At 47.8% G+C, this 28,000-nt stretch overlaps 2 protein-coding genes across 3 annotated transcripts; one reads left to right on the top strand and one right to left on the bottom strand.

Moving 5' to 3' along the window:
* Window positions 1-92: 92 nt before the first annotated feature.
* CETN2 (centrin 2) lies at window positions 93-4,016 on the bottom strand. The gene is made up of 5 exons (XM_081042780.1): window positions 3,863-4,016; window positions 2,764-2,922; window positions 2,311-2,439; window positions 744-881; window positions 93-288 (listed from the first exon to the last, which is right to left on the bottom strand). The coding sequence occupies exons 1-5, from the start codon at window positions 3,863-3,865 to the stop codon at window positions 199-201; spliced, it is 519 nt and encodes a 172-aa protein (XP_080898906.1). The 5' UTR covers window positions 3,866-4,016; the 3' UTR covers window positions 93-198.
* Window positions 4,017-4,097: 81 nt separating this feature from the next.
* Window positions 4,098-28,000, top strand: NSDHL (NAD(P) dependent 3-beta-hydroxysteroid dehydrogenase NSDHL). Of its 2 annotated transcripts, none has more exons than XM_081042778.1 (8): window positions 4,098-4,237; window positions 11,179-11,292; window positions 13,108-13,266; window positions 16,613-16,759; window positions 20,495-20,623; window positions 23,020-23,162; window positions 24,420-24,522; window positions 25,625-28,000. In XM_081042778.1, the coding sequence occupies exons 2-8, from the start codon at window positions 11,221-11,223 to the stop codon at window positions 25,955-25,957; spliced, it is 1,086 nt and encodes a 361-aa protein (XP_080898904.1). In that variant the 5' UTR covers window positions 4,098-4,237; window positions 11,179-11,220; the 3' UTR covers window positions 25,958-28,000. The 2 variants fall into 2 exon arrangements, with proteins under 2 accessions (XP_080898904.1, XP_080898905.1); XM_081042779.1 differs by having other exon boundaries at window positions 4,104-4,237; window positions 11,182-11,292.

Genomic DNA, 28,000 nt, shown 5'->3' with positions numbered 1-28,000 from the left:
AGCAGGCCACCTCACAAAGAACTTTACTGTCAAAGAACACTTTCCAAAATCGAAAAGAGGTTTGAGGTTGTTACTAAGGTTACACAGGGAGGTCAGTGGGGAAAGAAAACAATTTTTATTCTCGAAAACCAGGTTTCACACAATGGCAGGCACTAAATCTAGTTATGTGTGCTTGCAATAGAAAAGGAGAGAACAATCTTAATAAAGGCTGGTCTTTTTCATGATGCGCAGGAACTCTTGTTCATTGACTTCTCCGTCTCCATCTCGATCCGCTTCGTCAATCATTTCCTGTGTGACAATAAGGACTCAGGTGAGATCAATTCAAAATGAAACGAAAACATGACTAAGCAACAGGCTCTTATCATGCTACATGAATAGACAACTGTAGTCCACCCCATGCAAATGTGCTGCTTTTGGTAATAGCGTGGTTCCTGAAAGTGATCTGAAATCCAAGTCATAGTTTGTCACGCATATCACCTAGAACGGAGCCCAAAGGTCATCTTCATTAGGGGGATTCCTAAAACCTAAACTTATAAGTAAAACTGTCCATGTGTGCATTTTTCTGGGAGCAGGCTCCATAAGGAGTGTCACACCATCAAAAGAGAAATTAAATGGTCAGCACGGAGACAAGAAAACACTAGTTCTCCTTCAAGGTGGCACTCACATCCGAGAGAGTGTAACTCAGAAAAGTCACCCAGGGCTCCAAGCAGGGATTCTGCATTCCAGTCTGACACACTACAAACCTGCAGCTCCTCGTCAGTGAGGTTCTCGCCCAACTCCTTGGCTACACGTTTTAGATTTTTGAAGGATATCGTCCCAGTTTCATCATCATCGAAGAGCTTGAAAGCTTTCAGGATTTCTTCTTTGGTATCTTTCTCAGACTTAACAAGTAGAACATAAAACATATGAGTAGGGAAACACTGCAGTGATTAGTCCTGTAGCCCCACAGTGCCTAGCCTCTCTGCCCTGTCCCTACATCATTACATGGTCATGGTGATGGTCTTTATGACAGAGGTCCTAGGTCACAGGAGATCAAACATCATCCAGGGGAGAAAAGGAGGACAAACTCAATGACATTATTACAAACTTAGAGGCTAACAACGAAATATAAAGGGCTGCACTTAAAACATTCTTTCTGTACAAACCAAAGAGAAACTGGATTCGTTTTTAAAATACAGAAGAAGGTGGAGTTCACATCAGGGAGAATATACTCCTTAAGCTGGCAGAAGAGGGATCCTCTTGGTGGAGGGGTCAAGAAGCAAAGAGAAGGCTGTTTTACTTGTGATGAGATCATAGAGCATTACTGGGATCCCTAATCCTCTAACAGAGGAAGAGAGGAAAATCTCTAACAGCTCAAACTCCCAATATTCCTAAAAGATAGCTAAAGATAGAAAGAACCCCTAATAAGAGCAATTCGGAAGCACGCTTGAATGTGGGACAGCTTTAGTAGGTAGTGACAGAATGTTAAGTTTTCGGATCTCTTAAGTCAATCCATGAAGAAAAATATAGGTATAATTAGATGATTTCAAAGCAACAGTTATTAGAGTAGGAACCGATCTGTGCCCTGGGAAACACACCTGAGACACTGATGGAGTTACTGCTCAGTATCTGTCTCGATAGACCAGTGGAACACAGATGAGCCACACTAAGGAAGAGCCAGGAGGCCAAAGAAAGAGCAATGGCCCAATGGGAACATACGTCCTGGGTGGGATAACAGGGCAGTGAGGTGGGCTGCTGGGGTGACATCTTATAGTCTGTCTTGACCCTTTGGACCCTTTAAAAGAGGGACACCGGAGACACTAGAGAATGGGTAAACTTAACCTTGGGAGTGCTAAAAGACCAAATCCCCAGCGCAGCCGAAAAGCATGGCTGCTGAAGTTACAGATCCTCAAGCTAAGGCTGCCCAGAATAACAAATGGGAGAGAAAAGAATTTCAAACTTTAAAATATAGGAACTTTGTCTTATCAAAATGCGAGACACTATAATACTGTTGGCGTTTATAGATTTTACTGCTTGTGGTTATCACATGGACAATTCAGTTGGGGAAAGATAATAGCAAAAATGTGACAGCAGTATACATTCACTACTTTACAGAGGGTAAAATTACTTTTCCTATGACTCTGTGGCCTTGGAGAAAGCCAAGTAGAACCGAAACATCTTAATTCTCAGTCACAAATACTATCTTTTATCAGCTGAACTCTCTCTAGTTTGTATTAACTTTTCTTCAATGAAGACATTTTCATAGCGAGATTCAAATTTGTCCATTATGGGTGGAACATATGAATATGCTGATCATCTTAGCTAACTTACCATTTTCTGAGTCATCACAGTCAAAAACTTACTAAAGTTCATTTTTCCTGTCCCTTCCTTATCAATTTCACTTATCATTTTCTTGATCTCTTCTTTCTTGGGTTCGAAGCCCAGTGCCCTCATTGCCACCTACAATGAAAATAGGATCATCTCAATATGCTCATCGAAACCTAGCAGGAGCAAAAATGAATGTTAAGAGCATTAAGCCAGCATCTGACCCAATCACGGTGAAATAATTGGGAAACACTAGAGCATTAAGCCAATTGATATTTGCACTCATTTTACTTAATAACACTCGGGGTAAGTAAAGACAGGAAAACAGAGCACAGCACATTCTTTCCTTGTTACTTTTTTTTAGGGAGAAGAGGGCAGAAGGGGTAGAGCAGTGGCAGGGAAAAAACCAAAGAGGCAGAGGCAAGGCAAGGCAGCAGAGTAGGATTGTGCAGGGCTTGCCTTAAGTTCCTTCACATCTATAGTCCCAGTTCCGTCAGCATCGAAGAGATCAAAAGCTTCCCGGATTTCCTGTGTCTGCTCTTCAGTAAGCTCTGGCTTAGGACTCATCCTTTTTCGCTGGGTAGTTGATGGCATGTTTGCCTTCTTAAAGTTAGAGGCCTTTAGAGATTTTACAAACACATAAGCACAATATCATGTACCATAGTCCATATTTTGCATAAAATCGTTAGAGACAACCATATCTGTTTTAAAAACTGGTTTATACCAAGCAATCCCAAAGCTTTGCTTAACTGGAGAGATAGTAGGGTGTACTGGGCAAAACGAAGCATGTTTCCATGTAACTCTATCCTTTTCCTCTTCTTTACTATTGTTTCTAGAAACAAGGACACCCCTTATAGAAGATCATCCGTAAAGAGAGCTAGCAAGCCAAGGAGCAGAGTATGGATAACTGGACAGATAAACTTTCCCTGAATTTGGGGATCCTAATTCTAGAAATGTCTTTACGATGCCCACTCGCGGTACTCCGCTTCCCTCTAAGTATTCTGACTTTCTGACTACTTCTAGATTTAGCCAAATATTACTAACTTATTAAGATGTGTATTCTGTCAATATCGAATAATGAAATTCAATCCACTTGGCCCATCTGTGCGTTCACCCAAAAGCTCAAATCGTCTCCCAAATGGCCCGATACTTAAAATTTAAAATGCAAGTTAACAATTCAACGTGATAAACCTCCCCCCCCCACCCCGCCCCCGGCATTGTGCGGAAACTTTGGTAGCACAAGGCGGCGAGGAGACCACGGTCTGAGAGGGGTCAGGCCCTGCGGGGAACCTGAGTCTTCTTCACCCAGGAACCCGTAACCGAGGGGGCAGGGAAGGCCAGGTGAGCCCGAAGGGCGGATGGGGGCCGGCTGTGGGTGTAGGGGAGGCAGTGGCGAATCACAGGCCCAGCAGGGTGGCTGGCATCTCTTCCCAGCCCTTCCGGGAAACACATCATAGAAGTAGGGGCGCACCAAAGCCCAGAACGGTGCAGGAGAGGTGGCGGGGTCCGAAGGGCTCAGCCTCTGGGCAAGGGGCGCGACAGGGCAGCTGGCACTCACCATCGCCGACGGACTGCTCTGCCCGTTGTTACGGTAACAGACGTACACACAGCCTCGGCGCAATTCCCACCGACCCGCGCGCACTGACCCGCTCGCTGCCGCCGCTCACCATTGGCGCAGGGTTGGAGGGGTGGGAGTACACCGACGAAGGCCCGGATCAGGGCGGGGAGCCGCGCCCTGGCCTCATTGGGCTGGATCACGCCGCGAGAGTTGATTGGCTGAGCCCGCGCCACGCCGAACCAGTCGGGGTAGTGAAGGACCGTCGGCCGATCGTCAGCTCAGGCGGGCGGGGAGAAAAGGGCGGCGAGCAGCGGGAGCTCGGCGGGTGCGGGCTGCGGGCGCGCTGAGGCCGGTCAGGGGGACATCCACGGACAGGTAAGTGTCGCCTCCGAGCCCCTGGAGGCCGCCTTATGTAGGCTACTGGGCGGGAGGGCAAGGGGCTGGGTGGGGCGATCCGGGTCGGGGCTTTCTGCTCTGGCCTAAGACTGAGTTAGAGTCAGAGAAGATCGTAACTTTACATGTCACCTATGGAGAGCGGGGCTGCCCGCGCGGGTCGGTGGGAACTGCGCCGAGCTGTGCGTGTGCGTCGATTGTAGCAACAATGGGCGGCGGAGTCTGTCCGCGGTGGTGAGTGCCGGCTACTCACAGAGCGACTGAGACCCAGAAAAGGAAAGGGACATGCCAAGCATTGTGGCAAAGGTTCGGACAGTTGAAATTTAGAAGCTGAATCCAGCTGTGGCCCTTTGAGAGCATCCGACCCCCCACCCCGACCAGGTTCCAAGAGAGGATCATTTGAATTCTCCCCTAGCTAAAAGCAGTCCAGGAAGGTGAATAGACTTTGAAGGGAGTGAAGGACATATGAGCGAGCATGAGGGGGAGAGGTCATCACATGCTCTGACATCCAGTCAAAGGCGGAAAAGGAGGGTCATTCCAGGCCGAGATACCCTCATGAGCAAAGTGGCAGAGGAGTTTTGGAAGTGTGAGGCATGCTTGAAGAATTACAAGGGGGCGTGTGCAAGGGTTTGGGCTGAAATGGAGCTGCGGCAGTGGAGCTGAAGGCCCAGGGTCCACCCCGCCTAAGAGCGCTCTGTGGCTCTCAGCACTTACTTACCTGCTTCCCCTCTGGGCATTGGGCAGTATTTAGGCAGGCAGGGGACACAGCAGAAGTTTCTCAAGCTGAGAAAGGCCTGAGGTTTATTAGCATTCCTTAAATGAAAATGTTCACCGATCTTCTGCCCATTGCCCTCTTCCCCTTCGAGCACAAACCAGGTCCCAAACCTTTTGGTTATATTTGATATAACTTTCTTTTTCTGTTCCCTTCCCCAGTAACCAGTTTCCAAGTTCTATCAGTTCTCCCCCTTAACTGCCACTTATTTTCTTTTCCACCTCTGTTGCTCCACTCCCAACTAGTTCAAGCTCAAGTTCTCCCCTTGGTCTGCAAGGCCTGGTATGACATGCCCCCACGTCTCCCCTGGCTCCTCCAGCCCCAGGACATTGGCTTCCTTGCTGGGCCTCAAAAGCACAGGCACACTCCTACCTTAGAACTTCTGCTCCAGCTGTGCCTTTTCTGCCTGCTAGGTCCACCTCTTTCCCTGCACCAGGCCCTTGCTCAGTGAGCCATCCTAAGCAGCCTATAATAGTACTTATTACCTTCTAACCTATGGTATATTTTACTTATTTGCTATGTTCTTTATTGTCCATCCAGTAGAAGGTACGCTCAGTAAGAGCAGACATCTTTGTTTTGTTCACTGGTAGCACTCCAGGACCAGCAACAGTGATAGGCACATATTAGGTGCTCAGTAAATCTCAATTGAAAGACTACTGCATAGTCCCCCAGTTTCCTGCTTCTCACCTGTCTAATCCTCCCTGCTTTGCCAGGTTAACCTTCCCAGTGAACAGCTCTGGCAAGGTCACCCCATGCTTTTAAACCTTCGATGGCTTCCCATGACTACAGAGTAAAGTCCAGACTCAGCCTGGCATCTGAGCCGCCTGCCCTGTTTTGCCCCTGCTACTCCTTCTAACATCGTGTCCCTCCACACCCTACTTCCCAGTCAGACTGCAGGTGGCAGCATGGCAGAGGAGAAGGAACCACCACAAGTTCTACCTTGGCCTATAGGAGCTGTGTGCCTTTGGGCAAGTTGGTTCACCTCTCTGAGACTCTTTCTCCTCTATTGAATGAGACCACTACTGTCTCCCTAACTAGATACTTTTTGGATCTTAATGGTATAGTATAGTCATATGTACAAGGGCCTGACAGCAGGTTTTCAGGCAATATCAGTTCTCTTCTCTGATTTGTTCTTTTCACCACCTACCTGGCATACCTGGAGGCTTAGACATGGCTAAAATCCCTTCACACTGCAGCCAGAGGGATATTTCTGATCTCAACACTCACACTGCTTGCCACTTCCAGGGGCTCCCCATCTCCTCCTTGGCTAACTCCTTAACCTGACAAACAGCTCTGCGTGTTCCCCAACTTTGCTCCCGATCTTGCTTCACACCCGCCATGACACAGCTTGCCGTAGTTGCCAGAACTTGCTGGCTCTGTGCTCTATCACCTCATCCTTCCCACCCCGGGCCATGGAACGTTTTCCAGGCACCCACCCTCTCCGCTTAACTCACTCCTCTGGGGCCTTGAGAGCTCAGCTCAAGGATCGCCTTCTGGGACAGGCTCCCTGACCTGGGTTTATCCTCAGCAGAGCTCAGGGGCACTTCTACAGTGCTCTGCTAGGTGTGTCTCCCACGCTAGGTGGCGAGCTCCCTGTGTTATGCAGGTTCTGCTTGGCGGTGTCCGGCTTGTGGTGCCCTGTGGATGATGGAATATAGGAATGAGTGAACTGACACCCAGAGGCTCTTTCGCAAGCTGCATCTCCGCTTTAACCCGTGGGGCTTGTTTGGGCCCCATAGCAGCTGTGAGGGCGGCAGGAGAGATTACTGCTCTGCAGATGAAGCCTCGTAGAGCAGCCGCAGCAGCACAGTTCAACCCAGATTCCATTCCCGGTTCTTTGCTGGCACTCCAGACGCTCACAGCCTAGTGGGCCAAGACAGCTATGGGGGGGGAAAGTATAATCCTGTGCGATGTGCTAGAATGGGAGCAGACACAGGTGCTAAGGAAGTAGCTAACCTTTGCTGGAGGGGGGAAGGTTTTACGGAGGTGACAGTGGAGCTAGGCCTTGAAGGATTACAAAGGTCTTACCACAGAGAGGGGAGGGAACAGCATACGCTAAAGCTCACAGTCATGCTGATGGGTTTCTCAGTGGCCACCACAAATTCAAAGTCACTTATCATACAAGTGAATAGACAAAGCAGAGAGACAAATGATGGACAGAAACCTGCACATACCTCAGGTCTGTGAAAGACAAGGAGGGAACACTCATCTTTCTCTCTCTGGTTTGAAATGGACAGACTATCCCTTCCTTTTGTCTCTGGGACTCAGTAATGTGGAACTGTTCCCAGAAGGAAGGAGGAGATGGGTTCACTCGCTCCTCTCTTCATCAAATTCTGTTAGCGGCCCTCCTCTTCTTGCCCAGAAGTTGAGCGAGGCATTTGGATTTCACCAATGGAAGGTGGTTCTCTTTTCCTAGATTCCTTTCCGCCTAAGACTTTGTTCCAGTGTGTGTAAGAGGACATGCATACTGGTTTTTAATGGATTCCAAGACCTACCGTCTTAAAGGAGAAAGACTTCAGGCTTCTGATTTGTGAACCTTAACAAGCCCAGTCCCTAGAACATTGCTCTTTGGGGTCTTATTTTTCCATTCAGAGCTGTTCTTCTGAGTGTATGCGTGGTAAAATAGACAGAACTGAAAATTGACCATTTTAGCCATTTTCAAGTGTACAGTTCAGTGGCATTAAGTGGATTCACAGTGTTGTGCGACCATCACCACTGTCCATCTCCAGAACTCTTTTCATCTTGTAGAACTGAAACTCTACAGCTGCTAAGCGGTCACTCCCCGATTCCCCGCTCCCCGGCCACTGGCACCCACCACGCTGCTTTCTGTCTGTGAATTTGACTACTCATCATGCAGTGTTTGTCCTTTTGTGTCGGGCTTGTTCACTTAGGATAATGTTCCCAAGGTTCTCGTGTCCCATGGCGTAATGTCCTTAAGGCTCATCCATGTTGTGGCGTGCATCAGAATTTCTCCTTTTTTGAACTTTTTATTGCATTGCATTGTATTGTATTTTGTTGTGGTGAGAACAATGAACTTGAGACCTACCCTCTTAACAAATATATCAGGGTACAGACACTACTTCTGTCTGCAGGTCCAATGTTGTACAGCAGACCTCCAGAGCTTATTCATGTTGCATAACTGAAACTTTCTCCCTATTCATCAGTAACTCCCCATTTCCCCTTTGCCCAAGCCCTGGTAACCAGCATTCTTTGATTCTATGACTTTAACTCTTTTAATATTAGGTAGGTGCAAAAGAAATTGCGGTTTAAAAGGTTAAAAATAATTGCAAAAATCACAATTACTTTTACACCAACCTAATATATGTTATATATATATATATATACACACACACACACACACACACACACACACACACATATATATAATACAGTATCTTTCTGTGACTGGCTTTTTTCATTTAGCACAATGTCCTCAAAGTTCACCCATGTTGTCACATATTGTAGAATTTCCTTCTTGTTTATGGCTGAATAGGATGCCATTGTATGTATACACTACATTTTCTTCATCCAGTCATCTGTCCATGATATTTAGGTTGTTTCCATCTTAGCCATCGTGAATAATCTGCAGTGAGCTTAGGAGTCCTCATACATCTTCACGATCCTGGTTTCAATGCTGTTGGGTATATGCCCAGAAGTGGAATTGCTGGGTCATAAGGTAGTTCAATGTTTAATTTTTTGAGGAACCCCCATACTGTTTCCCATAGCGGCTGCACCATTTCCCATTCCCACCTGCAGTATACAAAGGTTCCGGTTTCTCCACATCCTCATCAACACTTGTTATTTTCCGGTTTCTGATAATAGCCACCCCGGTGGGTGTGAGATGGTAACTCACTGTGGTTTTGATTTTCATTTCTCTAATGATTAATGACACTGAGCATCTTTTCATGTGCTCACTGGCCAGCTGTAAAGTCCATCTTTTCCGGAGAAAAGTCCATCTATTCATTCAGAGCTATTCTTGGTGTTTATTTTAACCTGAGTGTATATCACATGGGAATTGAGGTGGGGGGGGTTGCAAGTAGGATCTGACTTATTCCCCAGGCTCGTCCTGGGTACTCCAGCTCCTCACAACTAAAGTATCACCAAAATCCTTACCTGGCTCATAGTATTTACAAACTTTAATTTGTATATAATTTGAGACAACAGAGATTTGCTTTTGTTTGGGGTTTCACAAGAGGCTGGTTTGCTGAGAATTGCATGAGCCTTGTTTGAATGGTGTGGATCCATGGGGGCAGGACGGATTTCTTCTTTCACCTCCCATCTCCGCCCCTAGAGATGGAGGGAGCACAGGCTTTGGGTGGGCTATGGAATTGGCAGCTGTGCTATTTGGATTTCGGGACTGTGGAGAATACTTGTGTTGATCTCCTGGGGCTGCTGCAACAAATGACGGCACACTGGGGGCTTAAAACAACAGACGTTTCTTCTTTCCCAGTGCTGGAGACCAGAAGTCTGAAATCAAGTGTGGGCACGGTCGTGCTCCCTCTAGAGGCTCTAGGGGAAGGTCCTTCCTGCCTCTTCAGCTTCTGGTGGCCCCAGGTGTCCCTTAGCTTTGATTGCATCACTCCAGATGCCATCTGCCATGTCATTTCCTAATGCTTCCCTGAGTACCTGGGGAAATTGAGTAAGAAGTCAGTGGTGGGTATTTGTGAGGATAGCACCAACAGAAAAATAATAAACCCGTTTGCCCTGTGAAGCTCTCATATCTTAGATGAGCGTCTGTGTATATGTGGTAGAGAGCAGAAGGGGGTCTGCATGGGCGTGTATACATTTCATGTACTCATGAGTCTAGTGGATATGTGCGTGCCCACTTTGTGTCAGGCACTGGGTTTCATGCCGACATACCATGTTGAATAAGATGGAACTAACACGCTACTAGGCTGCTGCTAGGTCTTGGTGCAAGGGCCCAAACGCTGGTTCCCCAGCTGATACACGCTGAGACAAATGAGTCAAAGCTCCCCAGCCACATCTGTTTACAGTGGACGGGTAACAGGGCCCCCAGCCCACACAAACAGGATTATGGGATAAAAAGAGGGACAGAATAGGCATAGAACGGCCGGTCAACATATACATTCTGAAAAGGCCTTTAAAAAGTGAAGTGTTTGAAATACATTTTCCAGATAATTTTTGTTATCATTTCAGAAATATGTTTTCCCAAAATGGCCCCATCAGAGACTGAAGATCCTAACATCTGTTTCAAGGTCATTTTAGCTACCCACAAAATCAATTCCTACAGGGACACATGACCATGACCGTGTGTGTGTGACTCAAGGTGTGGAATCGGACGGGATCAGTCAGAGTGTTGGAGACCCCAGTGCTGGCTGCCTGCCTGCCCCCTCCTCACCGAAGTGTTCTGTGAATCTAGCATTTTGTCAGCAGTTCGATTGTTTGCCTTGTCAAGGATTTCGCTGTCTCCAGATGTTAGGGGATCCATGATAAACTGTTCTCCTGTTGGGTATCATTGTGGGGCTTTGTCAGTTGGTGTGCTTCACGAATGTCTCCCGAGGTTTCCGATGGCCTCAGACACTCTGAGTTCTTCCATGCATAGTCAGGATGGCTTTAATTTCACTAAGAAGGAGAGCTCCATCTTCTGTTACACTCTGTCCCTCCCAGTATCCCAGGCCCTGGCATCTTCGTATTGAGCAGCTAGTTCATTTTATTGGTGGGAAAACTGAGCTGCAGCAAAGAGACATAACTTGAGCGGATTTATACAGTTTGTGATCGGGCCAGGACTGGACCCCAGGGCTCCCTAGGTCTGTGCATTTTCCCACTGCACTACTGCAGTCTACAGATCAACACAAGAGAAAAGAGAGTATCTGAAGCACGCGAGTGCCATGGGAAAAGCTACGATGCCAAGATGTTCGTTTTGTTGTAACTGACGACTGAGGTTATTTAACTGGACTCCCATTGTGCCTCCAATCCAAGTACACGGTGAGATATGGGCCCAATTTTGGCCTTTTCTAAGACAGCAGTCTGCGTCACACAAATGGTAGCTGAGGGCTCCATCCAAGGGCTACAGCTAAGGTTCAGTTCTGTGAAAACTCGACAGGGGGATGGCATTCACAGCAAACACTAACAGCTAAAACATGTTTTGCTTTATACAACATAAATGTCTGTCTCTAAATATGTCTTTAAGAAGAGAAGGCTCGATCGCTACAGGACCGTATTTGGAGCTGAAATGGAACAAGCAGTTGGCAAGCCAATGAGAGGCCAGGTCACAACGACACATTTGACAGAAGACGTTCCAAAAGTAAGTACCTACACAAAAAAGGTTAGCCAAAACCAGGTAAGGGGAAAGTCCAGCACCTACATACCAGCAAGCCACTGATAGTTAGCTGTGGGTTAAAATTATATTCGGTGAGAGCCATGGGAAAAGCTACGATGCCAAAGATGGTCTTTTATTATACTCAGTACATTTATTAAACCAATTAATGTTGAGTATTGTTTTTTTTATATAAAATTTATGTCTTTATTTAGGATGTTACTTATTGCGTGTAACAATGTCAGAACACAGTGGTTTAAAACAACACCCATTTCTTTGTTCAGCTGGACCCAGCTGGGAGGTCCGTGGCTGGTCTCCCGTGGGCTCACTCCCACAGCTGCAGTCATGGGGACCCCCTGATGTGTATGTTCCAGGTGGCCTCACACACCCGGCAGTAACTGCCAGCAGGCTAGACTGGGCTTCTGGGTGGAATGGCAGAAGCCTTCCTCGGGCCACAAGGGCAGTACCAAGGTCTAGCATCTTGAGTATCAAAAGGGACTTTAAGGGATTGTCAGGCCTCCTAGAGATTTTTCGATCCACTTTTAATGAATGCTAATACTTCAGAAATGTAATCACACCAAGGTAAAATGATGCTAAAGACCCAGAGCCATCTCCAGACGTCCACTGGACTCCAGTAAAAATGTCATCCCAGGTGGGACAGCAGGGTGGCAGAGGTGGACCTGTAGAAGGCTTTGGTACCCCTTGAGTCTCCTGCATATCTCAATTATATAGGTATTTAAGGAATAAGTAGGGGAGTTGTTCGTTTGTTTTTCATCGGGAACAGGATTCTTTTAAGATCTTTAGGTTCCACACCCCACTTTTGATTCACTATACTTGAACTTAGGAAAAAGGGGGGTTTGTCATCTTAAGGAAGTCCAGATGTGGTTTTAGAAAGACCCCAGGGAGGAGGTTCTCGCTTGGGGACACTTGTAGCCAGCTTATTCAGCACGCAGCAGTCACAATTTTGCATTGACTCCCTGGAGTGAGAATATTTAAGTGCCTGCCCGTGGTGCTCTGGTTTTCCATTATCCCCAGTGACCACAGTTGGCATTTGGTCCAGAAAGTGGTGCAGAAGCTAAGATGTAAAGACCAGAGCTCTCCCAGATTCGTCAGCCTCCTCAGAGCTCGGAGAAGGGAAAGCACCCATCCCCATTGCAGTCCCGCCAGCACATCCCATCAGACTGCAACAGTCTCGGATATACTGAGGCCATAGGGGTTAGGCGACGAGCCCAAAGCCGCCCAGCCCAGCCCCCTAGAGTCAGGAGGAAAAGGGCCTGACTCTCCTGCAAGGATGGACGCTGTGCTTTCTTCTTTCTGAGGTTTGAAGTATACTGTCAGTTGCGTGGGTGGTGTTTTGTTTTTGGTGTTTGTTTGTTTTGTCTTATAAATGCCCAGGGATCAGCTATCAGAAGCAAGAAGATGTCACTTTTGGGGTTTTTTGTTGTTGTTGTTGCTGGTTTGTTTGCTTGTTTTTTAGATTGTCCAATTTTGATCATAGGTGGTTCAGTTTCTTTCAGCAATGCCTGCTTTTCCTTTCACTGAACATGCAGCGGGTATCAGGTCTTCCCGTGTAGCCAGGCTTTCTCAGTCTCATTTGCTCTCTCTTCTGTCCTGACTGAGCCCAGAAGAGAAGATTACCATTGGTGAGAGAACACCACAATTGTCTAAAACTTCCAGCTGGCTCAAGAAATGTCAAACAGACATGGACATGCCATCGCAGTGGCTCATGACACGTGAGTCCAGACTCCTTTTAGGTTCCAGCTCTCGCCACACCTGTGCCCCCTGCCATCCCTCTCTCCACAGGCCAAGAAGTGCACAGTGATTGGAGGCTCCGGGTTCCTGGGACAGCACATGGTGGAGCAGTTGCTGGCAAGAGGCTACACTGTCAATGTATTCGATATGCGCCAGGGATTCAACAATCCCCGGGTACAGTTCTTTCTGGGCGACCTCTGCAGCCAACAGGTAACGGATCACCCAGCCTTACCTATTTCCCACAGGCCACCAAAGGGAAACCAGTGGACTTCCCCTGCTCAGAGGCCAGCCAAATTGTTGTTTCAAAAACCATTGTTTTTTATTTTGAAAAAAATTAAAGATAGAGAAAAGAATTTAACACATGCCCACATTCTTACCACTCAGAATGAATAGCTATCATTTCTGTCACTACTACTCCACTCTGCCGTGGCAGTGCAAAAGCAGCCTGGTCAAATGGGTGTGGCTGTGTGCTAATAAAACTTTATTTACAAACGAAGTTGTCTATGGGTTGCAGAGTGCCGTCTGCTACTCTAGAATATATGCCCAAAAGTGCACTTGCTGGGTTTCTCTTACTTTTTTTAGAGACATAACTCACATTCTATAAGCTTCACGTTTTAAGAGTGCACAATTCAGTGGTTGTTAGAAGATCCACAAAGGTGTGCAAGCGTCACCACTATCTAATTCCAGGACATTTCCATCACTTTGAAAGAAAACCCCCGGGCCCGTTAGCAGTTGCTCCCCGTTTCCTCTCCTACCCTCTCAGTCCCTGGCACGCACCCATCTCCTGTCTCTGTGGGTGCCTATTCTGAACATTTCATAGAAGTGTAATCATACAGCGTCCGTCCTTTTCTGACTAGCTCCTTTCACTGAACACAATGTCTTCAATCTTTACCTGTGTCATAAGAGTATCAATATTTTGAATTTTATTAGATGTTGCCAAATGGCTCCACAGAACTGCTATGTCGATTTTTCCATTGCCACTGGCAGCGTGGGATTGGATCCCCATGGCTCCATGTCCTTGCCAACACTTGGTACAGTTAGACTTCTTGGTGTTGCCGTCAGGCAATGCTTAGAGTCACATGTCCTCCCTGTTCGGGTGGCCAGGCTTCTGTGTGAAATGCCTTCAGCGACCTTCGCCCGTCTGTCTTTGGGCTGTCTGTGTTTTCCTTATGGGTCTGTAATTCCTTTCTCTTTGGGATGCCTATCCTTTGCGTGTTGTATGTATCGCGGGTGGCTTCCCTCAGTCACTGGGCTCTTCTTCTTGGCTTTGGCCTCATTTACCAGTTTCATTTGAATTTTAAGGGCGTGGCTTTTCCTGCAACCCTGTCCAAGTCTGGCCTGTCTTGTTTCCCACACCACACACACCTCTGGGCCTGAGATGGGGTAGAGGTCTTTCTTGTTGGTCATTGCCGCTTCCATCACTCTGCCCTCAGCTCCGTCCAACTTTGCAGATGACACCAGCAGACTGTCCCCAGCCCAGCCTCTTTTCTTGTGGCACTCATCCACAGCCACCCACTCCCTTTCCCAGGCGACCGCATCTTACTTCGGAGTGATTTCAGCTCCTGGCCAAGACAGTCTCCTCTCACTGTCAATGTGTTGAGTATTCACACAGGTGACCCTGCCAGTACTCTCGCCTCGCATCTCCTTGGGCTCTTCTCACCCACCCATCCTGGCCTCCACGCCTGTCGTCATTTCCGAGCCCCTGGCCTTGTCATCACCAGTAAATGTGTCTTCTCTATGATCTCACTCACAGGCACTCTACACTGAGCGCCACCTCCCGTCTGACCTCCACTGGACCAATGATTGGACCCCACCAGACATTCGGCTGTTTGCCACTGTTCCTCATCTCATTCGTGTCCTCACTGCCTTTGATTCCATAGCTGACTTGTTCTCTTGCATAATCCTCACCCCTCTGGCCCCTTTCTTCTTGTTGTATGTATCAGTCAGGGTTCTCCAGAGAGACGTGTGTGTGTGTCTAAAGAGAGAAAGAGAGAGAGAGAGAGAGAAGGAGGGAGGGAGAATGAGATCATCACTGTATGCTAAAATCAATTGCCAGAAGGTTGCTGAGGAGGACGATATTCAGTCTCAAATGGTTACCCCAAAGATTACTTGTGAATTACAGAGAGGGAAAGGTGCCTTTTTGATGGCCAGAATCTGGCAACCATCACCTTAACCAAGTGATCGAAATCAACATGCCAAAAGTGTTAAGCCTGTATCTAATCGTAAGGAAACAGACGAATCCAAATTGAGGGACGCTCTAAAATAACTGACTTGAAAAGTGGCAGTGTTACAAAAGACAAAAAAGAAAAGATGGGGAGATTGTTCCAGATTCAAAGAGATGGAAGAGATATGATCCATGATTGGATCCTGGATCCAAATACAAAAACAACTATAAAGGACATTACTGAGACATTGGGGGAATGTGGATATAGGCTGATTGGATAAGAGTGTCTGATCTGTTCCATTTCGGCGTGTGATTGTTGTTTTGTGGTTATTTAGGATGCTTTAGTTCTTAGGAGATACCCGGTGAAGAGTTCAGAGGCAAAGTGGCATGATGTGTGTGACTTAACTCTCTAATGGTTTCAGAAAATAAAAATCATATGTCTATGTATCGACATAGAGAGAATTGTCACAAAATATGAATAATCAGTAATTATTAGGCATGTTATTCATGGGTGTCTTTCTTTTGGTGATGTTAGCATCTATTGATGTTCATTCCTAGATCTTATTACTTAATTAACGTTTTGCCAAATGGTCACATGCCATCATGCTCTCTTTGTTTCTCACCTCAAAACTTTGTACCTTATGCAGATTAAATGCTTGACTCTTTCCCTTTAGTTACCAGTTTGTAGAAAGAATGCTTATTCTCACTGGTGATCAAATTCTCCCTTTGGCCAGTGGGAGCCTCTGTAAGTTGGCTCTTAAGTCCTTTTAGCAGGACCCCAGGAGCCTTGGCTAGCTTCCTTACTTTCTGGTATGACAAGGTGTTTCTGGCTCATCTCGTCTATTTCCTGCCCCAGATCTGCAATCAGCCGTTGCTCTGGGGGAGCTCTGGTTCCTCTTAGCAGTAAATTAAATACACCTGTTTTCAATCCCTTTCAGGTTGCTGTTTTATGTCTCGTTTCACAGAAAGGAATACTCCTGTGTATTGGCTGTTTACACTGTCTTTCATGGTTTGGGACTTTTTCATATGATTCATAATTTGTGTCTATGAGCTCATCTTCCCCTAGAGTTTTACCCCCCAGGTTCCCCAAATCGTGCCCCACCCCATGGGGCACAGTGGCACAGATGTCCCCTCTGGCTGGATCCCCCAGGCTTCTCGTACCCCCAACTAGTTTTTATTGGGGCCTAGTTAATGAGGAGGAGGCGATTACAGGGACGTGTGCTTCTGTACTATTGGAATCTTTCACAATGAGAATGTATTTCCGTGTTCATTGTAGAATTATAAAAGGGAAGGCAGGACATCTATGTGCCGCAGATGGGAGAGGGAGACTGTGAGGAGGCTGTTTACTTGTGTACGGCAGGAGTGATTTGTTGTCTGTGTTTGCTTTTCCAGGACCTGTACCCAGCTCTGCAAGGTGTAAGCACAGTCTTCCACTGCGCGTCACCCCCACCATCCAGTAACAACAAGGAACTCTTTTACAGAGTGAATTACATTGGCACCAAGAACGTCATTAAGACTTGCAAAGAGGCTGGGGTTCAGGTAAGGGAAAGGCCGGAGTGAGTGCTGTCGCACATTTCTAAATGTGTGTGGGCCAGGTTTGTTGCTCTCCTCCTGGGCCTAGCCAGGCTTGCTTCCGAAAGTGTTGGGAAGATCCTAGAAATTAAGCCCTGGAGCGGCGGGGCCAATTTAAGTTGTAATATTTGAATTGCTTCGGAATAGACCTTCTGAGGTCCTTAAAGCTTATGTCTTTGGTTAAAGAGCTACAAAATGTAGATATTGCTTATAGCTTTTATTGTGATTATACATGTATACATAGGTACGTGTGTGTGTGTGTGTGTGTGTGTGTGTGTGTGTAAGTAAAATAAAAGTTACCATCTGAACCATTTTTAAGTATGCAGTTTGGTGGCATTAAGGACATTCACACTGCTGTACAGCCGTCCCCACCATCTGTCTCCTGAACTTTTTCCTCTTCCCAAACTGAAATCTGTCCCCATCAAACAACAGCTCTCTCTTCCGCCTCCCTCCACCCTGGCACCTACTCTTTTACTCTGTCTCTATGAATCTGACTCCCCTAGGGACTTCATATAAATGGAATCACATCGTATTTGTCCTTTTGTGACTGGCTTACTTCACTTAGCATCGTGTCCTCAAGGTCCATCCATGTTGTGGCACGTGTCAGGATTTCCTTCCTCTGTCAGGCAGAGTAACATTCCATTGTATGGATGGACCACATTTTGTTTCTCCATTAATCCATCAATGCACACGTGGATCGTTTCCACCTTTTGGCCACTGTGAATCATGCTGTTGTGAATATGGCTGTGCAAATAACTGCTCCTGTCTCTGCTTTCATTTCTTTGAGGTAAATACCCAGAAGTGGAATTCCTGGGTCATACAGTAATTCTATGTTTAGCCTTTAAGGAACTACCATACCATTTGCTTCTCTTTTCAAAGAAAATCTATTTACTTTTACCCAATAGAAACCTGTTATAACACAGACCCAAGGGGCTATGGATATCCACCATGTCGTAGCTTGTTGCATTGCTGTCAATCCTGGTTCTCAGGATCACCTTTAAGGGGCACCACCCAATGGACAGAACAGCTCCCTGTAGGCCAAGCTCCCCACACTCACAGTGATGACATATGCCTCAGCAGCTGTGTAAATGACAGAAAAGACTGAAGTGAGTAGGGGTTCTCTCCCAAGAGTCCTGGTGCTGTCGGCCCCTGACACCACCAGCCGGCCCGGCAAGACCAGGAACTCTTCTGAGCTCGCGCCCTGGGAGGAATCAGTTATAGCCATAGTGACCCCTTACACTTGGAAAATGCCAAGAAACTTCACCCTGCAAGTGTCAACCTCATTTGCTCCTCGTTAGGTAACGTTAGGAGCTACTAATGTGACTTAACAGGGGAGGAAACAGATTTGGAGGGTAAGTGCAGTCTCTTTACTAGTAAGTGAAAGAGGTGGGATTCAAATTAGACCCTCCAATGCCAAAGCCCTGACTCCTTAGTCTCCCTGCTTGTATAACGGAGTGCTGCGAAGCGTGCTGCTGCTGCTGGTTTTAAACGGAATATCCCAGGCATCCAAAAAAGATTTGAGAGTCATATGGCAGCCATGCACTCATCACAGCATTTACCAAACACTGTTACTGGTAGAGGTGAAGCCCTGTGTGTACCCACCCTCGATGCCATTCCTGTCCTTGCCCACCCATGGGGAACCACTGTTGTGAATTTGGGTTTACCATTTATTTGGTCCAGGTGCAATCAATACACGGTATTGGTTTGCATGTTATAAGACTTTATTAAAAGATACCATATGGAGAAGATCTTCTTATAACTTGTTCTTTTTTCCCTCAGCGTTACGTTCTTGAGATTTATCCATGTTGATAGATGTAGCTCCAGTATTCACTGAAGTGGCAGAATTGCATAGTAGGTAACAGGGTAGGAAAGGATTTTTCGTGTTGTATTTAGGGAACGTTTCACAACACTGAGATCGAAAGATTGTGTAAGGTGGTTTTTTTCATCAAAGGTTTAAAGTGTTACTTCCTACATTTAAAGCTTTCATCCATCAGGAATTTATGTTTGTTTACGGTTTGAGGTAGAAACTGCATGGTTTGTTGGTCAGCACCATTTCTTGTGTGATCCATCCTGTCCCCACTGCCATCGCCCCATCCAGCACACCTCACGTGTTGGTGCCCAGCATGGGTCTGTGCCCATCTCTCTCTTCCGCTCTGTTGGCCTCTGTTGGCCAGGGCACTGCGCTCTGCTGTAATTCAGCAAGCCTCAGAATGAATCTCAGTGTCCGGTGGGACAAGTCACCCCCAACCATGTTCTTTAGAATTCGCTTGGCTGTCCTTAGCCCTTTGCTCATCCATATACATTTTAGGATCAGCTTGTCGAGTTCACTGAGAAAACCTGTTGGAATTGTTATTGTAATTGCATCAGACTTAAAGGTCATTCGGGAAAGAACTGACATCTTTCCAGTATTGAGTCTTCCTATCCATAAACACAAAAGCTTTCTGTTTAGCTCTCTGATGCCTTTCAGTAGGGTTTTATACTTTGCTTCATAATGGTTTTGTACATCTTTAGTCAAATTTATTCCTATGTACCTCATTTCTGGTTATTGAAATATCTTTTATATCATATTTTCAAGTTGTAACGCATAGGAACACAGTTTTTGTGTATTGATTTTGTACTCAGCAGCTTTGCTGAACTCTAATATTTTCTGTATATTCATAGTGTTTTCTGTGTACACATTTCCAATATCTGTGAATGGTGAGAGTTTTGTTTCTTTTCAATTCACTATACCTCGTTTGTCCTATCCTACCGAGCTGGCTAATACTCCTGGGAGTGTTGAATAAGAGTGATAAAGATATGATTCGAGGTAATGATGTTCGGTGTGGGATGAGCTGCCCTTAACCAGAGGGCTGGGAGCTGGGGACCCTTGTAAGAGAGCTTCTCCCTTTTTAATAGTATTTCTCAAGTGGGCGTGTGCGTGTGCATGCGTGTGCTGACAAGCCAAGTCTGGTGTCAGAATCACCGGGGTCTTTTTCAGATAGATATCTCCCTCAAAGTTTGTGGGCTATCCTTCCCCCATGGACAGTCACTCCCATAGTGAGATACCGTGAATAATGGAAGTCAGTTCTATCCCTCAGTTGTGATAGGAGGAGAAAGAAATGTGAAATCAGTGTTTTAGAATGCAATACCATAATGTGTGTTTACATTTTCTTTTTTCAGTGACAGTTGACATTCAATATTATTTATATTAGTCTCAGGTGTACAGCGTAGTGGGTAGACACTTGTATAATTCACAAAGTGATCCCCCCAATTACTGAGCAGGTACCCACCTGGCACTATACATAGTTATTAGAATATTACTGACTATATTCCCTAGGCTGTACTTTACATCCCCTTGACTGTTTTGTAACTACCAATTTGTACTTCTTAATCCCTTCCCCTTGTCCACCGATCCCCCCCATACTCCGCCCCTCTGCCAACCATCAGTTTGATCTCTGTATCTATGAGTCTGTTTCTGTTCTGTTTGTTCGACCATAATGTTTCTTGAATCCACATTGTTGGAAAAGATAGTAACCTTTGGATTATTTTAAGGCCTGAGAAGTGAAGGCATTGCCATAAATCATGTGCACAGTGCCTTGCACGCAAGTGTCGTGAACAGATGCCATTTGATTCTTTCATACGTGACCGTTGGAGTGTTTAAACAGTGCTCATTCCCGACTTGGGTTTTTTTTTTTTCTTCAATCTTCCTTTCTCCTCTGCCAGAAACTCATTTTAACGAGCAGCGCTAGTGTCGTCTTTGAGGGCGTTGACATCAAGAATGGAACCGAGGACCTCCCTTACGCTGTGAAACCCATTGACTACTACACGGAGACGAAGATCTTACAGGAGAGAGTACGTACCTGTGAACTGGTTGAGTGAGTGAACACCTAAAGGGCTTAGATTCTTAAGAAAAATGTTTGTGAACACATGAAGTTAGTTCCCTGAGGCCCAAGTACCTAACTTGGGAAGGAAAGTTTGTGGGTGAGGTTCCGTTTTAAACATCATAACAGAATAGCTTGATGTAGCCAGACACTGCTGACCCTAAGGAAGTGCCTCATTTAAACTTCACAATGACCCCATAAAGCGGGTACTATTATCGTCACCAGATTACGGAAGAGCACAGTGGATGCCCGGATTCAGAACCATCCTGAGGCCATGCAGCTAGTAGGTGGCTGAATCAAGGCAGTTTAGCTCCAGAGCCTGCCCTTGAACTCGCACCATGCAAGGTTACTCAGTGGCTATAGAACTCAGAAATCAGGGAATTTATGAGAATCCAAAGCGTGCAGGCAGAACTCGGCCTTAACACACAAGGAGTGTGTTCCTAGTGGCACTCATGCCCCCCTCCCTTTTTTGATTAAACAATGGAAGGATCTTGCTTGATTTTAAGGAAAAATACTTTTCCGCTTGGTAAACCAGCTTCGCCTGGGAGCACCTACTTTTAGCAGAAGCCTGGGTTGAGTAACGGACATGAAGCTTTCCGACTCCTGGGCTCCAGGGACCCTGACAGCAGCCAGCTCTGGGATTAATGTCCAGGGAGGACATGACCCTGAGGACAGCCGCCACTCAAGGCTGCGCGTGCTCACCGGCCACAGACGACTCGCCTTAGCTGGGTAGCTGTAGGCTTACCTCTCCCACTGAGGGTTCTTTCTCAGCCAGTGCGTTTCATACCAGAGCTTAGCACCGAATCGGCATGAGTCTCCTCCCAGCACTGCCTGAGAGCCAGCTGCCTGTTTGCTATTACTCCAGCTCAGAAAGTTCCAGAAGAACTCGTCTGCAGGGAGACATGAGGTCCTCCCCAATCCAGGGGGTGGAGGCCCGGCCTTTTGCAAGCTGGAGTCCTGTCTGCCACCCTCCTCCTTGGAGCACAGAGAGCCTCATAGTTCTGCCCCTGCTGCAACCCACAAAGCACTGAAGCCTCTCTCCAAGGTGCCTGGGCCTCCCAGCCGTGGCTCAGACCATTGGTGTCCCACTTACATGGGCTTTGGGTACTCAACTAAAAATAAGCAAAGCCTGTCAAGGCCTCCTGCTGTAACCTCCCCCTGGAGCCTCCTGTCAGCCATTGTTGGCACACAACTCTGTTGGCTCTCAGACCTCCTGATATCAAAAATGGAATGTGGTGTTGATCTAAGACCTCTCCACCTCTCTTCTTTTTAGTAACAGAGATGAGCCTCGGTGGAGGGTATTTGAAGGCTTATTTAGTCATTTCCCCCATTGCCATATGGGACCAGGGGCCTGGTAGGAAGAGGAGCAGCCGTGGGAATCTGTCGCTAGACCGCTTCTCCACTGTTGGGTAGCTCCAAAGGTTATCAACTCAGTCCACGAGGAACTTAAACTCGCTGGGACCCAGACATGCACAAACATTTTGCCACCATAGAGTAAAAATCCTAGGTGAGGTGCTATGACATCTCTCCTCATGAAGCGTACACTTACTGCAGCAGTTGGCATGGGCCATCTTGTTGAATCAGCACACAGCCCCCTCAAGCTAGGCACTGTCATGCTCCCCATTTTTACCATTAATGTAACAAATCATGGAGGAAGTTTTGTTACTTTTGAGGCAAAACCTGTTCCTCTGTACTTTAAGCCCTTAAGTTCTGGCTTGTCCACTGAGCCACACAGAGCACAGCTTTTTTCTCTTCCTGACAGTGGATGACCGAATACCAGCCGCTGCTTCTTGAACACTTACTCAGTACCAGGCACTGCTCTGAGGACTTTACTGTACTGGCTGCCCTGTTTCTCCCAGCCCCTTCACCTTCTCAGTCCCTTCTTCCTGGCCCTTTTGGGTTCACCAGAGTCCCTTCCAGTGAGGTGGTATTCAGAACTGACCGGAACAGCCTAAGACTAGTGGAAACGTGCATTTGGCACATGGAGCTTAAGGCAATAGCCCCTTTGGTGGTGGCAGCCTCGTGGGAGGCTGGGCTCACAGCTAAGTCACTCACCGGAACCCTCGGATCTTTTCCATAAATTGCTGCCAAGGCTCATCTTCCCCTGGCTGCATTTGTGCATTTTAGTCTGGAACCCAAACCCAGACTTTCTGTTTGATCTTACTGCTTTTGACCCAGCTTTCTCTCTTGTGTTTTCTGATTTGGGTGGTGAGGGTGAATGGGACAGGTAAGTAGCCGGAATTATACCAGTTGCTGATGCAGGTCTTCAGCCCAGGGCAGTGGGTGCCATCTGTGTCCCCTGTGGGAGGTGCTGCTTACTTGGTGTGGCACGTCCACCATGGACACGCTCTTTCTGCTCTCCTACAGGAAGTTCTGGTCGCCAACGATCCTGAGAGGAATTTCTTAACCATCGCCATCCGCCCCCATGGCATTTTCGGCCCAAGGGACCCCCAGCTGGTCCCCATCCTCATCGAAGCAGCCAGGAAAGGCAAGATGAAGTTTATAATCGGGTAAGTCGGCCCAAGGTTGCTCTTCTCCGTGACCCTCTGACCCCACTGTAACAGGAATCAGACACTTTCAGCTCTCTTCTTCTGTGGCCTTCTCTACTGCTGTCTGTGTTCATTTCCTAGGGCTACCACAGCAAATGACCACACACTGGGTGGGGAGGGACTTAAAACAACAGAAATGAATTCTCCCACTTCTGGAGGCCAGAAGTCCAACGTCCAGCTATAGACAGGGTTGGTCCCTTCAGGAGACTGAGGGCCAGTCTCTTCCAGGCCTCTCTTCCAGTTTATGATGGTGGCCGGCAGCCTTCGGTGTCCCTTGGCTTGTGGATGCAGCACTGCACTCCCTGCCTCCGTCCTCACCCTCACCTGACCTCCTTTTCTCTGTGTGTCTGTGTCCAAATGTCCCTCGTCTTGTAAGGACAGCAGCCATTGGACGTAGGGCCCACTCTACGCCAACATGACCTCATCTAACCTTGATTACATCTGCATAGACCCTATTTCCAAATAAGGTCACATCCACAAATGCCAGGGGGCCATGAATTTGGGGAGGAGACTCTTCAACCCAGTTCACCCTCTCAGGCATGCTGGGAAAATATTTGTGCTCCTGTTTGAAAATTGAGGAAGTAGGCTTAGAGGGGAAGACTGGTCCAGGGTCAAAGGCCAGGCCCTCATCTCTCCTTGAATCTATGAAGGCAGGTGGAGTCATTAGCATTCATCCTGGAGGAAAGTGCAGGTGGAAGGGCCTCTGCAAGTGGCGACAGTGTGGCTATCTCCCCAGTACACTTGCTTTTTCTTCCTTCCTTCCCTTTTCTCCCTGTATCTTACTGCCTTGCCTCCCTGCCTCCCACTCGGCTGCCCTGTCTTACTGCTTTCAGGGATTATACAGAAACGTGTGAGGCCAGAGCAAGGCATTAGCTCAGAATGTCCTGTAAGGAGTTCAGAGCTGTTGGCCAAATTGGAGCTCAGAGCAAACAACACCAGTGTTGGCCACGCTGGAATGGGGCAGGCAGGGCACCGGGCTTTCAGATTCATTGGTTGCCCCTGAGGACCCCAGAAGCCCTGGCTCCCTGTACATCCTTGGCTGTTAGATGTCCAGGTGTGCCGGGGCTGGCATTGCCGAAGCAGGTAGCAGCCGTTGTGTGGGTGGCAGTCTTTCAAATGCTAACACTCGGGAGCAGCCCTGGGTCCACGGGCAGGGGCTCCACTGGGCATGCAGCTGAGCGCTGCCAGCCCAGTGCAACCACTCCTGTATACTTGCAGAAATGGGGAGAACTTGGTGGACTTCACCTTCGTGGAGAACGTGGTCCACGGACACATTCTGGCTGCTGAGCAACTCTCCCAAGACACGGCCTTGGGTGGGAAGGTAAGGTGCCTACTTCTCCGGGCTGGGCAGCGGCTGGCTCGCCACATTCTGCCCCTGCGCATTTTCCTGGGATTGGATTCACTGGCATATTGCCACCGCGGTCCTGGATCCTGGCGGACCTGCTTTAGGATCCCATTGGGCCAAAGTTGAGTCCCTCTGGTGGGGAGTGTGGTGTCATGGCAATGCCACATCACACAGGGCAGCCCACATCCGGAGGAATGAGCTGGGACTGAGCAGATTCAGGACCTGGTTCTCTGTGAACATGACCTGGCTGCCCGCCATGGACCTGGCTACTCCAGGGAGGGTCCTTCATACGTTGGGCGGGTGCTTGCTACTCACCCTTTCTCCCACTCATTCCAGAAGTCTCTTTTTTTCCCCCATTGCCCTGCCATGCTCACGCCTCTGACCCCTCCGGAGGAGCAGATGTATCTGAATCTCCTGGCCTTTGGCAGCCAGTAGGCAGGGTGGGCATGTGGGGGAGGTGAGTGCTTAGGCAGAGACAGGAGAAAATGTCTGGGCCCCTCGTCCTTTCCTCCCACTCTATGGGCCCCCGTCTTCCTTGTTTTTCACTCCTGCCTTTGGAATCCCTCCCTATTTGGGCCTCATGTTTTCCTCCTGGACCTCTGCCATGTTCCCACTCATATAATTTAGGGTGGGTATGACTTTTGGTTTAGACCAAACACAGCACATTTGAGAAATGTAATATGACCCGTTCATTTCATCTGAAGATGAGTTTTACTACGATTAACACAATTACTAAATTAAGTTAACAAATGTACCTTCCCGAGTGCAATCTAAGCTTCATTTAAAACCCTGGCATATAGATAAAACTTGCATTACTCCCCTACCCCTAAACCTGCCCATCGCTGCAAATCGAAAGATGGTCTCTATAGTGGCTGACACTTGTGGATTAGAGATATCTGCCTCACTTTTGAGCTGCCCTGCATAGGGGCTGGGGCGCACAGGCAGGGAGTAACCACTGGTTTCCCAAAACATTGGTCCTGGGCTGAGCCAGCAGCTGTGGCCGAGCTCCGAGTTCCGAGCGTGGCCTACTTGTCCCTCCAGCGGGGGAGCGGTCTCTAACTTCTTGTTCTCTCTCCAGGCATTCCACATCACCAACGACGAACCCATCCCTTTCTGGATGTTCCTGTCCCGCATCCTGACAGGCCTCAATTACGAGGCCCCCAAGTACCACATCCCCTACTGGGTGGCCTACTACCTGGCCCTCCTGCTGTCCTTCCTGGTCATGGTGATCACTCCTGTCATCCAGCTCCACCCCACGTTCACACCGATGCGGGTCGCACTGGCTGGCACGTTTCACTACTACAGCTGTGAGAAAGCCAAAAAGCTCATGGGTTACCAGCCATTGGTCACCATGGATGACGCCGTGGAAAGAACGGTGCAGAGCTTCCACCACCTGCGGAGAGTCAAGTGAGGCCCCGGAGACTGGGCCCTCTCGCCATGTCTCCCCGCCGAGAGCTCTCTGCGGACCAATAAACTATCCTCCTTCCAGTGAGTTTCTTCTGAGCTTGGGTCCTTACTGCCAGTTTGATGGGAGCACAAGCAGCCCTTCTGTGACCGCAAGGCGGGAGAAAACAGCAGACATTTCTCTTTGTAGGATCGGATTTGGACTTCTTATACCAGGCAGCTTCAAACACATGTTTTGTGTTCTCTTTCTACCATCCTCCCTCTCCCCCTATCATTCCTTATCAGTCTAGTGTCCTTGTACATAATCGAGGAGGCTGTAGGGGAGAAACAACCCCTTTGCTAACTGACGATGGGGAATTAGATTTATTTCCATGCAAACCAGTACTAGAGTAGAAGCCACAGACTGTTCAAGGAGCCACATATTAAAAATATCCTAGAAGAAAAGCAGGGGTTATAAACACATGGTGAGACTTCACGTGTACATTTCAAACAGACAGTTTTAGACAGTTTAGAGCAAACATTTTTAAAAAGCTTAAACAACAGTGCCCCCCACACCCCAGTCCCTGGTTCTTTCCCTCCTTACATGCTTCCAAGTTCTCCCTCAGACCCCCCTGCAGTACCTGCCTACACTGTGTTTTCATAAAACATTCTGTCTTGGACACATTTCTCTTTATCAACACAGCCATTGTGTGTGTGGTGTGCAATTTCTGCTGTTTAGCTCCTCTGCTAACATAGGACATCTGGCCCCTTGATGGTGAGCCATCAGAAAGGTGGGACAGAAGAGAGCCTCCCTTATCTGCTTGAAGTGACAGCAGAAACTCCACGAGCTGGTGCAGCAAGGGTGCCTTCACGCTCACAGAATCCTAGCCAATTTCCAGAAGGTCTAGCACAGGTGGTGATTCGGTGTCCTCTATTTTCTGGGGATGTTCTGCTTACAGGATCTGGTCTCTTCTTAGGCTAATTGCCATGTAATTTTAAAGCTTTTAGTTTTCTTCTCTGCCTTTGTCCAAGGATGGGGAGGCTCCTGGGTAGACAAATAAAGTAAAGACATTGGACACACCATTCAGTTTGCGTGACCCCCCCCCCCCAACCTGTGGGGGGACTGTTACGCTGATGGTGTAATGGGAATGTCAACAGAAATAAGAAATGGTCTTTGTCTTAAGGCACTTAGAATAGAGGACTTAAAAGTACATCCACAAGTCCCTGTAATACCAGGCAGGAAATGATACACACGTTTGAGCCAAGTGGCATACGTTCAGAGGAAGGAGACATGGCTTCCAGCCAAGACTGTCTAAAAAGCCTCCATGGAGGAGGTGACAGCATTGGGTTGGACCTTGAAGGAGGCAGAGAGTCAGTAGGGGCAGGCTCCTAGGTGGCATTTGAGGCTAAAGGTCAGGTTCACAGTCAATGGCGTGTCTTAGTTTCATTACCAGTGTGTTGTCTTTCTTAGATTCCGTGAAGTACAGAAGTGACGACCTGGCTTGGGGTGGGGGGGGTGGAGCCGTGGGAGGGCGGTGAAGCTGATGAGGTGTGCAGGGCTACGGACGCCAAGGGGGCTGAACTTGATCCTATAGTCGGGGGTTGAAACCACTGGTCGTTTAAGCAATAGGGCACAAAAATCAAGAAACTCATTCCGGCCACTGCGCTTGGAGCCTGGGAGACCAGCTAGGAAGCGACAAAAATGAGCACCGATGCAGCCGTGGAAATAGAAATGAAGCCTTAGTGGAAGCACCTGGAAAGGAGTCAGAGCTTGCTGCCTTATTGCCTAAGGGGGTGAGAGGGAGGGAGGAAGCCAGGGCCTAACACAGGACTCCGCTTTCAGAGCTGCCAGGAGGGTCTCTGCTTGGAAGACTGGGGCTGACAGACATCACTGAGGAGCACCAAGGGCCAAAGTGGCCTCAGCTTTGCCCTCCCACCTTTCTTGAGAAAATGCTAGCAGCTTCCTTGACCAAAGATGTCCCTCATCGAACTCCAGACTGTACGTTTCCACGTTTGTTGGGCGCTCCCCAGACTTCAGTGAATAAAACAGACAGCCTGCAGCTGACATTCT

This window comes from Rhinolophus hipposideros, assembly GCF_964194185.1.
Source record: "Rhinolophus hipposideros genome assembly, chromosome: X".
Taxonomy (NCBI): Eukaryota; Metazoa; Chordata; class Mammalia; order Chiroptera; family Rhinolophidae; genus Rhinolophus; species Rhinolophus hipposideros.
Note: the sequence above shows the minus strand (reverse complement) of the source record. Positions and strands in the feature narration are given on the sequence as shown.

Bases quoted from the DNA above. Each gene is read 5' to 3' on its own strand.
- CETN2 (XM_081042780.1), bottom strand. The intron at 882-2,310 runs GTAAGTTAGCTA...CTACTTGTTAAG, and splicing joins CTGTGATGACTCAGAAAATG to TCTGAGAAAGATACCAAAGA. The intron at 289-743 runs GTTTGTAGTGTG...ATTGTCACACAG, and splicing joins TCACTGACGAGGAGCTGCAG to GAAATGATTGACGAAGCGGA.
- NSDHL (XM_081042778.1), top strand. From the start codon at position 11,221: ATGGAACAAGCAGTTGGCAAGCCAATGAGAGGCCAGGTCACAACGACA. The intron at 11,293-13,107 runs GTAAGTACCTAC...CTCTCTCCACAG, and splicing joins TGACAGAAGACGTTCCAAAA to GCCAAGAAGTGCACAGTGAT. The intron at 13,267-16,612 runs GTAACGGATCAC...TTGCTTTTCCAG, and splicing joins GCGACCTCTGCAGCCAACAG to GACCTGTACCCAGCTCTGCA.